The following is a 15,257-nucleotide window of genomic DNA, read 5'->3' as shown; positions in this document are numbered from 1 at the left end:
TATATATTTGATTTTTCAAGGTAAATGTAATATATATTCATTATATACAATTAAAAATTCAAAAAAGAAAAAGATTAATTGAGGCATTGTTACTTATAAACTAAAAACCCAGGGGCAACCATTGTTAACAAATGTATTTTTCAGACTTTTTAGGTTCTCTATTTAGGAGTTGTGAAATGCCATTAAAATGTATTTACGTCACCTTGGGGACTTCCCTGGCGGTCCAGTGGTTAAGGCTCGGCGCTTCCACTGCAGGGGAACTAAGATCCCGCATGCCTCGCAGCCAAAAAAAAAAAAAGAAAACAAACGTATTTACATCACCTGAAACTAACAGAACATTGTAAATCAACTATATTTCAATTTAAAAAAAATTTTAATAGTATTTACATATCACTTGGATATATTTTCCTCCATATTGTAGTGTGTGTGTGTTCTGATACACAATTTTTGTTTAATTTTTACACATATTTTAAAAATTGTGGTAAAATGTACATAACAGGGCTTCCCTGGTGGCGCAGTGGTTGAGAGTCCGCCTGCCGATGCAGGGGACGTGGGTTCGTGCCCCGGTCCGGGAAGATCCCACATGCCATGGAGCAACTAAGCCCATGCGCCACAACTACTGAGCCTGCGCTCTAGATCCCACAAGCCACAATTACTGAGCCCGTGTGCCACAACTACGGAGCCTGCAAGCCACAACTACTGAGCCCACGTGCCACAACACTGAAGCCCACGTGCCTAGAGCCCATGCTCTGCAACAAGAGAAGCGACCCCAATGAGAAGCCCGCACACCACAACAAAGAGTAGCCCCCGCTCGCCGCACCTAGAGAAAGCCCACGCACAGCAACAAAGATCCAACGCAGCCATAAATAAATAAATATAATTAATTAATTAATTTAAAAAATACTTTTACATTTACTTGTGCATTTACTTTTGCGAATGCTCTTTATTTCTTCATGTGGATTTGAATTACTGTCTAGTTTCCTATCATTTCAACCTGAAGGACTCCCTTTAGTATTTCTTGTAGGCAATTCTGCTAGTAGTGAATTTTCTCAGTCTTTGTTTATCTAGGAATGTCTTAATTTTTTCTATTTTTTTTTTTTTTGTGTGTGTGTGGTACACGGGCCTCTCACTGTTGTGGCCTCTCCCGTTGTGGAGCACAGGCTCCGAACGTGCAGGCTCAGCAGCCGTGGCTCACGGGCCCAGCCATTCTGCACCACGTGGGATCCTCCCAGACCGGGGCACGAACCTGTGTCCCCTGCATCGGCAGGCAGACTCTCAACGACTGCGTCACCAAGGAAGCCCCCCTTCTATGGTTTCTGAAGGATATTTTTGCTATATATAGAGTTCCTGGCTAACAGGGTTTGTTTGTTTGTTTGTTTTGGCTATGCCACGCAGCTTGTGAGGTCTTAGTTCCTCGACCAGGGACTGAATCTACACCTTGGCAGTGAAAGCACAGAATCCTAACCACTGGATCTTTCAGCACTTTGAATATGTCATCCCACTACCTTCTGGCCTCCATACTTTATGGTAAGAAATCAGCTGTTAATCTTATTGAGGATTCCTCTGTCCATGATCAGTCATATTTCTCTTGCTGCTTTGAAGTTTCTCTCTTTGCCTTTGTCTTTTGACAGTTTGGCTCTGACGTGTCTAGGTGTGATAAATGCTAACTACTTACTGATGACTTCCAAATACATATTTCAAGCCCAGACTTCTCCTGGACCCCAGACCCATATATTCAAATGCCTACTTTTTGTCCTCACTTGAATGTGTAACAGTCGCCTCAAACTTAATATGGTAAAATTGAAATCCTAATCCCACTTTCCCAAAAATATCCTGCTCTAAACATAGTCAAACCTTATCTCAGTTAATGCCAACTCCATTATTCCAGCTCTTCAAGGTAGAACCTTGGAGTCATTCTTAATTGCTCTCATTCTCTCATTCTCATCATCCATTAATAGCAATTGTTGTCTCTACTTTTAAAATAAAACCAGAATCCTATCATTTCTTACCACTTCCACTGGTCCAAGCCACAACATCTCTCATCTAGATTATTACAATAACCTCCAACTGGGGTCCCTGCCTATCCTGGTCAGTACTATTTTCTCAGAATTACCCTTTTAAAACAGAAGTCAGACTATGTCACTCCTCTACTCAAAACCCTCTAATGAGTCACCATTTCATTCAGACTAAAAGTCAAAATTCTTATAAAGCTAACATTTACAAGCCCTCCTCTCCCACCACCAGTATCTCTCTGATTACATCTCCAGTGATACTCCTTGCTTCCTCCTCTCTATTCAAACTGGTCTATTCCTATTCCTAGAATGTGTTAATCATTCTTCTGCCACAGCACTTGCTGTTCTTTCTGCCTGGAATATGTTTCCCCCAGATATCCTCATACTTTATTGCCCCTCTTTCAAGACTTTTTCAAATATTACCTTCTCAGTGAAACTTTCTATTGTAGACAAATTGTTTTTCTTTGTGGTAACTTTTAATATCTTCTCTTTGTAGAGTGGTCTGTAGTTTGACTAAAATGGGAAATGGGATTTTTCTTTTTTTATAGCTATCCTACTTGGGATTTGTTGAGATTTCTAAACTATAGGATTCATGTTTTTTATCAGTCTGTAAATGTCTCAACCATTATATTTCAATATTTATTATTTCCCATTCTCTCTGTTCTCTCCTTCTAATATTCTAATTAGGTGGATGTTAGCTCTCATTTTGCCCTCCACGGCCTTTAACCTCCTTTTCATATTTTTGATCTTTTATTTCTTTGTGCTTCAATAGGAATAATTTTCTCAGACCTGTTTCCAGTTTGCTGACTTTTCCTTCAGCTCTCATTAATCTTTTGTTTAACCTATCCATTAAGTTTTTTTCTTAACTTCAAGTACTATATTTTTCATTTTTTGCTTCATTCATTTGTTTTTCTTTGTTCATTTCTTTTTTATTATTTATTTATTCATTTATTTATTTACTTATTTTTGCTTTTTACTGAAGTATAGTTGATTTACAGTGTTGTGTTAGCTTCGGGTGTACAGCACAGTGATTCAGTCATATATATATATATATATATATATATATATGTATATATGTATATTCTTTTCCCTTATAGGTTATTATAAAATATTGAGTATAGTTCCCTATGCTATACAGTAGTAGGTCTTTGTTGGTTACCTATTTTATATATATTGTAGCGTGTATATGTTAATCCCAAACTCCTAATTTATCCCTCTCGCCCCCCATTTATTTCTTTTTCAAATCTGCAAGTTCTTTTTTATACCATCTTGATTTTTTCTCATGTCCCTAATCATTGTAAACATACTTAGTTTTAAATAATAACAAATGCATCTGTGACACTGTGTGCCAAGCACTGTTCTAGGCACTTTATAAATATTAATTCATTTAATCCTCATAACAACCCTGTATAAGGAAGTGGAGGCACAGAGAACTTAGTCAACTTGCCCAAGATCACCTGGATAGTAAGTAGAATGCCTTGACTAGAATGCCTGGCAGTCTGGGTTTAAAGTCCACATTCTTAATCACTATACTTTACTGCCTCTTTTATAGTTGAGTTGCAATCTGAATATTGTGTTATCTGAAATTCTTGCTGTTTGTTATGTTTGCTGATGCTCGCTCATTGTGGACTGTTTCTTTATGGAGATTATGTTTCAGTTATTGTGAGAATCCTGCATGGGTCCAGAGGAGTTTGACATTGTTTCATCCCAGGGACATCCCCTGTCTAGAAGCTTTCAATATCAGTTCCTTAGCCTGGACATTCCTGGACCCAGGGTATAGATTTGAATCCAAAACCCAACATATAGTCCTGTCACTATAAATTCTCAGGAAAGTTTTTGTTTGTTTGTTTGTTTTTCTTTTCCCACTGAGAGCCAGGAATAGGCACACAAGCTTCATTGTTACCTCCCTGTGGATGGTAGTCCACATTTGAAGTCCACACTTCAAAGGGTGTAGCCTTTTGAGGATCTTAGGTTTATCTGCAAATTTCAATTTTAACTCCTTATTTTATACAGACCCCAAATCCTTCTGTCCCCATGGGCGATTAAGAGCCAAGCCACTTAATTGCTGCGACTGATACCCCTTTCCCTATCCCACTATATTCCCAGTCATGGCAGCTTCAGTTTAATATTACATGTTTACTGCTCTAATTTTATGTTCTCTCTTTCTTTTGGGTCCTTAGGGACTCTCGTTACTTTCTTGTGAGCTCAGCTATGCATTTAAAAGCTAGGATTTATCACCATGAATCATCTATGCCAAAAGCTCCCCCCACCCCAAAAAAAACCTCCCTTTATATTTGTTACTATTGTTGTTACAGAATATATCATCACCACCTGGGTCATTTCGCAGAGGAGATATTATTTTCAGACTGTGGGAAATTGGTAATTTGGATATAATATAGAATATATTTTATTTTAGCTGTCAAAAACAAGGCTATGCGTTTTAAAATATGTGTGCTATATTTATGTAGCATTTTTAGGTGTTGTGGCAGGAGGATTTTCAGAATACTTAGTCTGGCCATATTGCCAGAAATGGAGTATAGCAGTCATATTTCTGCTGTCCCATGGTCATGACTGATTGGTCTAAAATTGGCCACACCAACTCTCCTGGGTTTCTACATCTCATTCACTCTGCCTGGAATATCTTCATCCATTCTCACTCTCTCCCTTGATATATCTAGCTAACATATGTTTATCCTCAAATCTCAGCCCAGAATTTTTTTTTCCAAAAAGTTCTTCCTTGGTTCTCTCCACCTCCCTTCTCTGTACTTTGCAGGAAGTTTTCTTGTAGTGCTCCTTAAGATACTAGTTCTTAGTATTTATTTGCCTATTTATTTTCTTGTTAACTGAGTTTCCTTAGTGTGGAAACTGGTTCTATTCATCTGTGTTCCCCCAGAACCAAGTGCACTGCTTGGAGCTGTCAAGTGATCAAAAATGTTTGTTGAACTGAATTCCTAAAGGAAGAGTGAAACTGAATTCCTAAAGGAAGAGTGAAAAGGAAGAGGAAAAGCGAGACGATCTGAGATAAGACTCTGGGTGGAAGAGGTAGATTTGAGGAGTCAGAAATGCCTTTGGAAAGAGGGACCTGCTGGTATTATTATCCACAAGTTTGCCCTTTGCCACCTTCATCAAAAGCTTTTTTGCCATACAAGTGAACTTATTTACAAAGCATAGAGAGACCCACAGATAGAAAACAAACTTATGGTTACCAAAGGGTAAAGTAGGGAGGAGGGATAAACTAGGAGTTTGGGATTAACATATACACACCAAAATAGATAACCAACAAGGACCTACTGTATAGCACAGGGAACTATACCCAATATTTTGTAATAATCTATAGGAGAAAGAACAAGAAAAAGAACAAATTGAAAAAGAACAAATATATATATATATATATCCAAATCACTGTGCTGTACACCTGAAACTAACACAACATTATAAGTCAACTATACCTCAATAAGAAAATATATCTCTAATAAATCATTTTGTAACCATAAGAAAAAAGCTTTTTTGCCTACTCAGGAATCCTCTCAGAGTTCCCACAGAAGTTTTTGGGCCTCCTCCAAGCCAGCTAGTACAACCCCCAAGATGTCAGGTCTGGGTTTGAGGTTTCCTAACCTCCTTCCACTTCCCACAGCCTCTCCTGGTTTACCAGTACTTTTTACTTCAATAATTAAAGGAGCACCTCTACATGTACTATCTCATTTACTCATAACAATTCTGTTGAAAAAGGGGTATCTCCTTTTTATAGATGATGACAGAGCACTAGAGAGGTTAAGAGCCTTGCCCCAAATCACACAGCAGTAAGTGGCATTGCCAGGATTTGAATCCTGCTTATTTAACTCCAAAATTCATGTCCTAAACATGGCACTGAAATACCTGATTTCCAGCAGGTCACAGGATAAACTTGGCAATGTTGAAGTTAAGCTATGAGTAGAGCTATGTGACAAATCTGGATATGAAAAAAAAATTAAAACACGTAGACAAAGTTAGGGATTTCCACACGAAAATATAACTTGTCCTAGAGTAGTAACAGCCAGGGACTATTCACCAAACACCAACCTAGGCCTGGCATTTATTTTACCTCATATTTCTATAAGGTAAGTAGTATTAACCCTGTTTTACAGCTTCCCCAGTTTTAGGGAGACTCAAGAGCTGATGGTTAAGCACTTTGGACCCAGACCGACCTGGGTCCACATACTGACTTTACCTCTTACCAAATATTCCAAACTGGAAAAAAGATGCTCTGTAACATGGGGGTAATCTGTAAAATAGGGATAATAATATCCACTTAAAAGGCTGTTGTCGGGCTTCCCTGGTGGCGCAGTGGTTGAGACTCCGCCTGCCGATGCAGGGGACACGGGTTCGTGCCCCTGTCCGGGAAAATCCCACATGCCGCGGAGCGGCTGGGTCCGTGAGCCATGGCCGCTGAGCCTGCGCGTCCGGAGCCCGTGCTGCGCAATGGGAGAAGCCACAACAGTGAGAGGCCCGCGTACCGCAAAAAAAAAAAAAAAGGCTGTTGTCAAGCTTAAATCATATAACAGGTGAATCCACCTAATCCAATGCTTGACGTATGGTAAATGGTAGCTTATTAACACTAAAGCCAAAAGAGATGTGGTAATCTGCTCGGAGACAGACATACCTAGTTATATGATAGAGCCATGATAGGAACTCAAGTCTGTGTGATTTCAAAACTCCACATTCTTTCCATTGTACCATTCTTGCAGGATACCTTAAATCTCAATCTTAAAATATTTTTTCTAAGAGTCCAAAGTTCAGACTTTCCAGATTAGCATAATTGTTAATATATTGCTATTATAAATCTTATACAGGGACTTCCCTGGCGGCGCAGTGGTTAAGAAACCGCCTGCCAATGCAGGGAACACTGGTTCGAGCCCTGGTCCGGGAAGATCCTACATGCCACAGAGCAACTAAGCCCATGCACCACAACTACTGAGCCTGCGCTCTAGAGCCTGTGAGCCACAACTACTGAATCCCGCACGCCTAGAGCCCATGCTCCGCAACAAGTCAAGCCACCACAATGAGAAGCCTGTGCACCACAACAAAGAGTAGCCCCTGCTCACCACAACTAGAGAAAGCCTGCGTGCAGCAATAAAGACCCAATGCAATCAAAAATAAAGTAATTAATTTTAAAAAATTTTTTAAATAAATAAAAGTACATCTGGCTGAAGTCAGATTAAAAAAAAACAAAAAAGGAATCCGCCTGCCAATGCAGGGGACACAGGTTTGGTTCCTGGTTTGGAAGACCCCACATGCCACTGAGCAACTAAGCCAGTGTGCCACAACTACTGAGTCTGTGCTCTAGAGCCCGCGAGCCACAACTACTGAGCCCACGTGCTGCAACTACTGACACTCACACACCTAGAGCCTGTGCTCTGCAACGAGAAGCCACCACAATGAGAAGCCTGTGCACTGCAACAAGGAGAAAGCCTGCCTGCCCAGCAACGAAGACCCAACACAACCAAAAAAAAAAAAAAAAAAAAACTAATACATACTCATAAAAATATAAATCAACCTTATTATACCATACTGAATTAACTATTGTTTTATTTTTTAATCTTTTTTCCATTTTTTTCACAATGCCATACAGCTCTGCATTTAAATCTTCAAAATTTGTCTTACATCATGAAAATTTTCTCAGTATAAAACATAAAACCAGAAACATGGTTTTACAGGCCTTGCCTCAATTTCTGATGCTGCCTCCTGTTCCTGGCAGCTGCCCACAGGGAGGGTTCATAAGTAGGGACCAAAGTAGGGCTAAGCACGAGCCACCTTAATGCAACCTTGGATCTGAGAGCCCAGAGGATGGCTGGGGAGAGGGGGGTAGTAAGGGTGGGGTCAGGGATTGAGACTTGGTCTTGTTGAACCCACCGTGCTCACCTCGGAGAAGCACTGAGCAAGAACCCAGGCTACATCAAAACTGCACAAGATCTGGGCAGCACAGAACATCTCCAAGACAATCGCCACATCACAGAATCGTATGTATCTCACTGCTGACAGCCTTGTGCTGAACCTACAACATGAAGTGTAGGTCACTTCCCTAAACCCAGGGAAGTGACAACCTCATCAAGGGTAAGAAATGAGCCTGATGACCCAGAACTCGGCCCCCAGAGAAGAAGTGGATCTGTTTCTCCCCTGGTTTTTCAGGAGCCAGTTCGGGGTCCAGCACATGCCCACCCTGCCCCCAGCAACATGTGATGGTCCCCTCAGCATCTGTTCTCCCAACACTTCTTGGAATAATGAGAACTGACCCATTTTCAGGGGAATGACTTTCCTCCCTATGTTGGCCAGGGGTGTTGGGACTGTGTGATTTCTCAATGATTTCCTAGTGTTGGTTGTTCTTCTCTTGAGGTTGGGAAGCCACAACCACCATCCCAGGAATTCTTAATAAATTTTTATTACTTAAGCTGAAAAAAAAAAAAGAAGGGGAGGAAGGAAGGAAATTTACAGTGTCTGCTTATTTCATCAAGTGAAAATATCACAATTTATTTAACGTTTACCATTTACTTGTTTCCAATTTCAACAAATTCTGCAACGTACATCCTTTGAAGGGAATCTTTGCATTTCTGATTTTTTTCTTCAAGACCGATTTCTATGAGTGATATTCCTGGGTCAAAGAGGATAGAGAGTTTAAAGGCTCTCAATTCCTCGAGAATTTCTGAGTCAAAGAGGGTGGACCATTCAAAACCTTTCAACAAACATTACCAAATCACTTTCAAGAAAAGTTCTAATTCATACTTCTCACCAGCAGTACAGAAGTGCCTGGCTCACATTAGTAAAAAGAACTCTGCTTTTTGATTTAGTGAGAAAAGTTGCGTTTAAACTTCTATTTCTTTTTATAGTTTAGTTTAAGATTCTTCCCTTCAATTTATATTTCTTCTGCCTGTTTCCCATCCTTTGCTTGTTTATCAGGGTGTTACGTGTTTTGTCCTTGGAATGTTTTTAACAATACAAAAATACTTTAAAAAAACAAGCAAACAAACTACTGGCTGCTAGCTCATGACTGCTCAACACTGGCACAGGCCCACAAAGTTGCGCTCACCCACTAGAGAACTTACATGGAGGCAGGTAGCCTTTACGCCTCTTGGCGGAAGCAAGACTCCCACAAAACACTAGGGCGGGAGTTGCTGCAAAGGCATTGGCTCTCCCAGCCTGGGGAGAAACGTCTCGCGGGATCTCAGCCGCCCTTAGGGCCTCTGACCCGACTACAAATCCCAACATGCAACGTGCCTCAGGGCCCGAGCGCTCGAATGAAGGCTAAGGTCCAAGGTCATGTGTCTCTCTGTGTAAGGCGACCGGTCATCTCTCCCACGCCTTTTTCTGCTGCTTTCCACCTTGGCCGCCATTTTGTGCGGGAGGTTATAGAACCTCTGAGTCAAGCCGACTCTGTGATCGAGCCCTTCAGGGATCGGCCAATCGGAAGCCAGATCTCGGAGGAAAACCCCGCCTTTACCCGCACGGAGGCGGGAACTGCCACGAAGCTCCTGTGGAGAGAGAGGAAGAAGCTGCGGAAGACCAATAAGAAAGGAGGACTCGAGGATATTAACCAATGAGGGCGCGGGGGGATTGCGGCCAATGAGAGTGGGGGGACCCCCGGACACGTGGGCCGGGGAGCTGAGCGCTGAGTCCTAGAGCTAAAGCCCGGAGGTGAGTCAGTCACCTTGAGCCGGGCGAGCGCTGTGTTCCGAGCAGGGGCAGCAGGGCAGTGGGAGTGCAGGTGACCTGGGGCCGAAAGCCAGCTATCGGCAGGGATGTGGCTGGGTTGTGTGGTGGGGCATTTGCCCCTAGGGCCGGGAAAGGCAATGGCCGTCTGTAACCTTAACAATTAATGTTAGTTACCAACGGTAATGAGCAATTTACTGTCCCGGCTGAGGCGGGCCGTGGACTGCTGTGTGAAATGGGCAGGACCCTGAACGGCACCTGCCTAGCTTCTGCCTCCCCAGTCTTCCCGGCAGATCATCCTCTTTGGGTATCATTTCCCGGCTGGGGCTCGGGCCTCCTTACTTTACTTCCGATCTCCGTGACCTTCCTTTGCAGACCTGTCGCGCTGAAAGTGGTGGAGAGGGAATTTGCGCCGTCCCTCTGACCTCTAATGGTCTCCTCAGCTGGGGCATGGTTCGAGGAAGACCGTGGTCCAGGGAGGACGGGCGGGGTGAAGGGGACGACCGAAGGTCGCAACTGTAAGCAAACAACCAGGCTGTCAGTGGATTTTTTTTTTTTTTTCCTCTGCAGACCGAAAAAATGCAGACCACCAGGGCACTACTCATTCCTCCTGCTCTGGTAAGCTGCGGCTCCCGGGTGCTCTGTAGCGCCAGGTGTGGGAACCATCAGTGTTTAATGAATGAACTGAGAGAAGCTTGGCATTCTGATGATGTTGCCCCTTTAGCGAAGCAGTAGGATGGATGCATTAACCCCTGATTATTTAAGCCTGTAAACCAAGCTATCTTGGCTTTGCAATGTGGTCAGAGTCTGGATCTGACCTTTACCCCCAGTCTGACTTGGCCATAGTTAGCCCATTGAAACAGTGATTTTCAACATTGGCTGTACAATGGAATCATCTGGAGAGCTTTTAAAACTCCTGATGCCCAGGCTGCACCCTATGGGAGTGGAATCCATGCATCTATTTTTTTTATAACGCCCCAGGTGATTCTAATGTTCGACCAAGTTTCACAACTGCTACGTTATATTTCTTGAAATAGTTCAAGAAAGCCTTGTTACAGGAGTCTCTGCTTAGGTGACTGTTTCAGGAGCCTCACCAGGCTTACTGGCTCACTCCATTCAGGGTGTATAACAGTGACTACAGTTTTAGCAAAATAAGATTTTCCCCTTCTGATTCCTTTGGTGGTCTGGGTACAAACCCTTCCTGTACTTGGTTTGATGTTAGTGTGGGTTTCTGGTTTTGTTTTTTTCCATTTTGGGTATTGATTAAGGGCTGTGCTCATAGAAGTGAACTTTGTTACCCAGTTTTAAATGGAAGGGTTGCCACTGCTGACTACACCAGGGTCTCGACAGCTGTCTCTGGTGTGGGCATATCTGGTAGCAACAGTAACACATTAATTGACCTTGAAATACCTTGGACTTGTTTTATTTATAATATTTGTAGTCATTTTTGACTGAAGCTCAGCAGTTAGGGGGATTTTTTGTTTTGTTTTGTTTTGATTTCTTGCCTGATTTGGAGAAATGTGTCTTTCTGATTTTATAGATCCGCTCTTGTACCAGGGGTCTGAGCAGGCCTGTGTCTGCCTCCTTCCTGAGTAGGCCAGAGATCCCATCTGAACAGGTAAAGGAGATTGGGCCTTCTTAAGAATTTCCCCAGACTAAGTTCCTTTAAGTTTGTTCAGTTGCCTTTAGGCCAAAGTGGGAGGAGAGTCTGTGGTGCTTTAATAGTTCTAAGTACCTCAAGGTGAGCATTGTAGGTGAGAAACTTGCAAAAGTGAAATTGGGTTTATCATGAACCCCACGAAATTTCCCTAGTCCTGTCTGGAAACAGACCCTAAGACTAATTCCAAGCATGCTCTGCAGTCTGAGCGTTCTGTACTTGCTAAGAGCTTGCCAACAATTTCTGAGCTCAGGTGGGTGGGGTGAGGGGTGGAGTCGGCCACCTGTCCTTGAGCCTCGCTATCTCCCTTCTTCCGCTCTTTCCTTCTCTACTTCCCTCTCTCTCCCCCTCCTTCTAGCCTTCCTACAGCAGTGTCCCACTCCAGGTGGCCAGGCGGGAGTTCCAGACCAGTGTTGTCTCCCGGGACATTGACACAGCGGCCAAGTTCATTGGTGCTGGGGCTGCCACAGTTGGTGTGGCTGGTTCAGGGGCCGGCATTGGAACAGTGTTTGGCAGTTTGATCATTGGCTATGCCAGGTAAGTTGTGGGGTGGCCTAGAGCGTCTTCTACTATAAATTCCATCTTATTTGGAGGAAGCCTCAGCAAGAGATCCTTCTAGCTTTGTGTTGATTTCATCTACCTCCTGTTTTCTCAGAATTTAATTATAAGTTTCCAGTCTGGCTCACTTAAACTTACCATGTTGGTACTCTGCTTGCCTGTCCAATCCCCAGGATATATGCAAGCTAGGCCCTCTCCCAGTTTCAGCACTATCCATTCACCTAACCTACTTGAGTCCTCCACCACCACCCGTGACCCATACCCTCACCCCTTCCTTTCCCTGTCTCTGTCCCCGGCAGGAACCCGTCTCTGAAGCAGCAGCTCTTCTCCTATGCCATTCTGGGCTTTGCCCTGTCTGAGGCTATGGGGCTCTTCTGTTTGATGGTCGCCTTCCTCATCCTCTTTGCCATGTGAGGCTCCATGAAGGTCACCTATCCACCCCTGCTGCTTCGACTCCAGGCCATGCCCGGTGCTAGAGTGTGCTAAGCTTTACCATTAAACACAATGTTTCTCTAAACTCATATGCCTGCGCCTCTGTCCTTTGCCCTTGGGGAGGACCTTCATAGAAAGGTGGGACAAGGAAATGGGATTGGGTCAGGAACCATTGGTGATTAGGAACTTCTCAGGGCTGAGAAGTAGCACTGCCATGACTGTAATAACATCTCCCACAGGAGGGAACACGGATTTGTCTAATGATGATTGGTGCTTTTTTCCCTTCAGATTTGCTGTAATAATATGTAACATTTTTGAGGGGCTTAATTTGCACCAAGCTCTTTACCAAGTGTTTTGCATTTTTTATCTCAGCAACACTATGAATTGTAAGTGCAGTTATTATACCTGTTCTGCAAATGAGGGAACTGAGGCTTAGGGAAGCAAAATAACTTGTCCATCATCACAGAGCTGGAAAGTGGCAGAATTGGAGATTTCCTCCCCCCGCCTCGGGCCAGCCTAAACCTTTACCTGCTGTGCCGTGCCATCTATTTTCATTTTGGCCACACAATTAAGGTGGCACAGATAGGGAAACTTCGTCCCAAAGAAGTTGTATAGCACGTTAGAGTTGGAGGTGGGCCTCCATCTGCCTGCACTTAGCTCCACCTGTAAGTTTCATTTCCTTTCTTAGAGTGCCTAAATGTTCTTGAATAAAGCAGATGAGGGACATGGTCTGTGTTCTTGGAGAATTTACGATCTTAGCTTTGCTAGGGATGAAAAGGGTGTTTGGGGGGTGTGGGGTAGCGAACCAACAAATGAATTGCTTAGAGAGCACCTCACGGTATCATCCTGTGCTCTCAGTCTGTGCCCAGCAGGTGCCCCCCACTTGGCCTGACGTGGGACTGATAACCCAGGTAAGAGAAAGCTAAGCTGATATATCCACAGAATGAACTCAGGGGTGCTAGTAGGCATGGTCTATCTCAAATATGGGACCCATTTTTTGAAAACCCGATACTTCAACTTACTGCAAAAGTCTGAACTAGTGAAACCAAAATAAAATTCCTAATAATTGTTAACACCTTCCAGCTGAAGGGCAGCTAGTAGGGTTAAAACACCAAAAAATGTGAGTCAATAAGAATGGATTCAATTTAATGCAATTTAAAGACAGTTATGGGACTTCCCTGTTGGCGTAGTGGTTAAGAATCCGCCTGCCAATGCAAGGGACACCGGTGCAAGCCCTGGTCCGGGAAGATTCCACGTGCCACGGAGCCGCTAAGCCCGTGCACCACAACTACTGAGCCTGCGCTCTAGAGCCCGCGAGGAACAACTACTGAGCCCGCATGTTGCAACTACTGAAGCCCGCGCACCTAGAGCCTGTGCTCCGCAACAAGAGAAGCCACCACAATGGGGAGCTTACGCACTACAACAGAGTAACCCCCACTTGCCGCAACTAGAGAAAGCCCGTGCGCAGCAATGAAGACCCAATGCAGCCAAAAATAAATAAATAAATAAAGATAGTCGTGCAGTTATTTAGGTGTTAAGCATCCTCCTGGGAGTCTTGGGGAATGCTGAAAAATCAAGAGTGGAAACAATACTGAACAATGCCATAAATTATTGAATACGTGGGTACAGAAGCTATGTGCTATAGAAGAGGAAAAGCAAGGAGGCTAGTGTTGGTTGTAATAACGTGAGCTAACATTTGAGCACTTGTATGTCAGGCATGGTGGTAAGCATTTTCAATGAATAACTTCAACCTCCCTATGAAATAAGTCATTCTATAGGTAAGGAAAATGAGGGAGATTCAGAGAGGTGAGGAATCCTGTGAAGGTCATACGGCTGGTTAGTAAAGCTGGGATTCAAACTCCAGGACCTGTGTTCTAATCACTGTGCTGACTCATCCAAGATTCAGTGACATGCTCAAGGTCGTACAGCAGGGCAACGATTTCAATCCGAGACCACCTGACATTCAACAATCATGGTCTTCTTCCACTTCCACAGGATCGCTCACCCTTGGCACATTCCCGGCCAGATAAATCATTGTCTGATAATGTTTAGCAACATCCCTAGTCTCTACCCACTAGATGCCAGTGGCAACCTCCCCTCCCCCAGTTGTGACAACCAATTGCCAAATGTAAGATTGACAAATGTCTCCTAGTTCTGGGGCAAAATCACTCCCGGTTGAGAACTGTTGGTCTACTGTAACCTGCTACTTGTCCTCTTAGTCTGTTCACCTAAAGTAACTCTCAAGATTGTCCACAGCAACCCAGTGATAGAACCTGAAGCAGAGCCCAGGAATCTTAGGGCCAAAGAGAAGGAATCAGACTGAGGTTGAAGTGGCAGCTGAGGTATCACCAAGGGAGCAATGGATTAACTGGTAATGCTGTTATGCAAATGGAATGCAGTAACCTTTTGGGATGTCAGGCTGGCATCCTTGCCAGGTCACTACCCTTTGGTGGTAATCAAGGGGCAGCCCCCAGGGAAGATGGTTACCTTTTCCTTCCTGTGAAGCTCCAGGAACTTATTTTTTTCCCAAGGGGCTGGTAAGAATTTCCCTTCATCATGCGTTCCAAACAGCTTTGGAATTGCTGGGCTTTCAAATCCAAATCAGCGGGGTTGGGAATGTGGTTGGTGGGCCCATGGAACTCTAGAGTCAAGAGAGAATGTGCGGGACTTCCCTGGTGGTCCAGTGGCTAAGACTCCGCACTCCCAATGCAGGGGGCCCAGGTTCCATCCCTGGTCAGGGAACTAGGTCCCGCATGCTGCAACTAAAAGATCCCAGGTGCCGCAACTAGGAGCAGCCAAATAAAGAAATACTAGGAAAAAAAAGAGAGAATGTGCTCCCACCCGCAAGCAGGCAATTAGTCCATTACCATTGAGATTCTTTATCTAAGCTCTATGGCCCATGGATGGGACCATTTTGC

The 15,257-nt window shown here is 43.7% G+C and overlaps 1 protein-coding gene and 1 non-coding gene across 5 annotated transcripts; both read left to right on the top strand.

The window, feature by feature from the left end:
• Positions 1-7,541: 7,541 nt before the first annotated feature.
• Positions 7,542-7,826, top strand: LOC117309888 (small nucleolar RNA U89). The gene has a single exon (XR_004524176.1). It is a non-coding gene; the product is annotated as a small nucleolar RNA U89 (small nucleolar RNA).
• A 1,724-nt stretch (positions 7,827-9,550) lies between these two features.
• Positions 9,551-12,424, top strand: ATP5MC1 (ATP synthase membrane subunit c locus 1). 4 transcript variants are annotated; one of them, XM_019924934.3, is made up of 5 exons: positions 9,551-9,677; positions 10,263-10,310; positions 11,233-11,310; positions 11,735-11,886; positions 12,207-12,424. In XM_019924934.3, the coding sequence occupies exons 2-5, from the start codon at positions 10,272-10,274 to the stop codon at positions 12,319-12,321; spliced, it is 384 nt and encodes a 127-aa protein (XP_019780493.1). In that variant the 5' UTR covers positions 9,551-9,677; positions 10,263-10,271; the 3' UTR covers positions 12,322-12,424. The 4 variants fall into 4 exon arrangements, with proteins under 4 accessions (XP_019780493.1, XP_004314398.1, XP_073653505.1 ...); XM_004314350.4 differs by having other exon boundaries at positions 9,567-9,677; positions 11,708-11,886; XM_073797404.1 differs by having other exon boundaries at positions 9,573-9,677; positions 10,068-10,310; positions 11,708-11,886.
• Positions 12,425-15,257: the final 2,833 nt, after the last annotated feature.

Source organism: Tursiops truncatus, chromosome 20 (genome assembly GCF_011762595.2).
Source record: "Tursiops truncatus isolate mTurTru1 chromosome 20, mTurTru1.mat.Y, whole genome shotgun sequence".
NCBI classification, from domain to species: Eukaryota; Metazoa; Chordata; class Mammalia; order Artiodactyla; family Delphinidae; genus Tursiops; species Tursiops truncatus.
The sequence above is the reverse complement of the archived record's forward strand: the minus strand, read 5'-3'. Positions and strand labels throughout refer to the sequence as shown.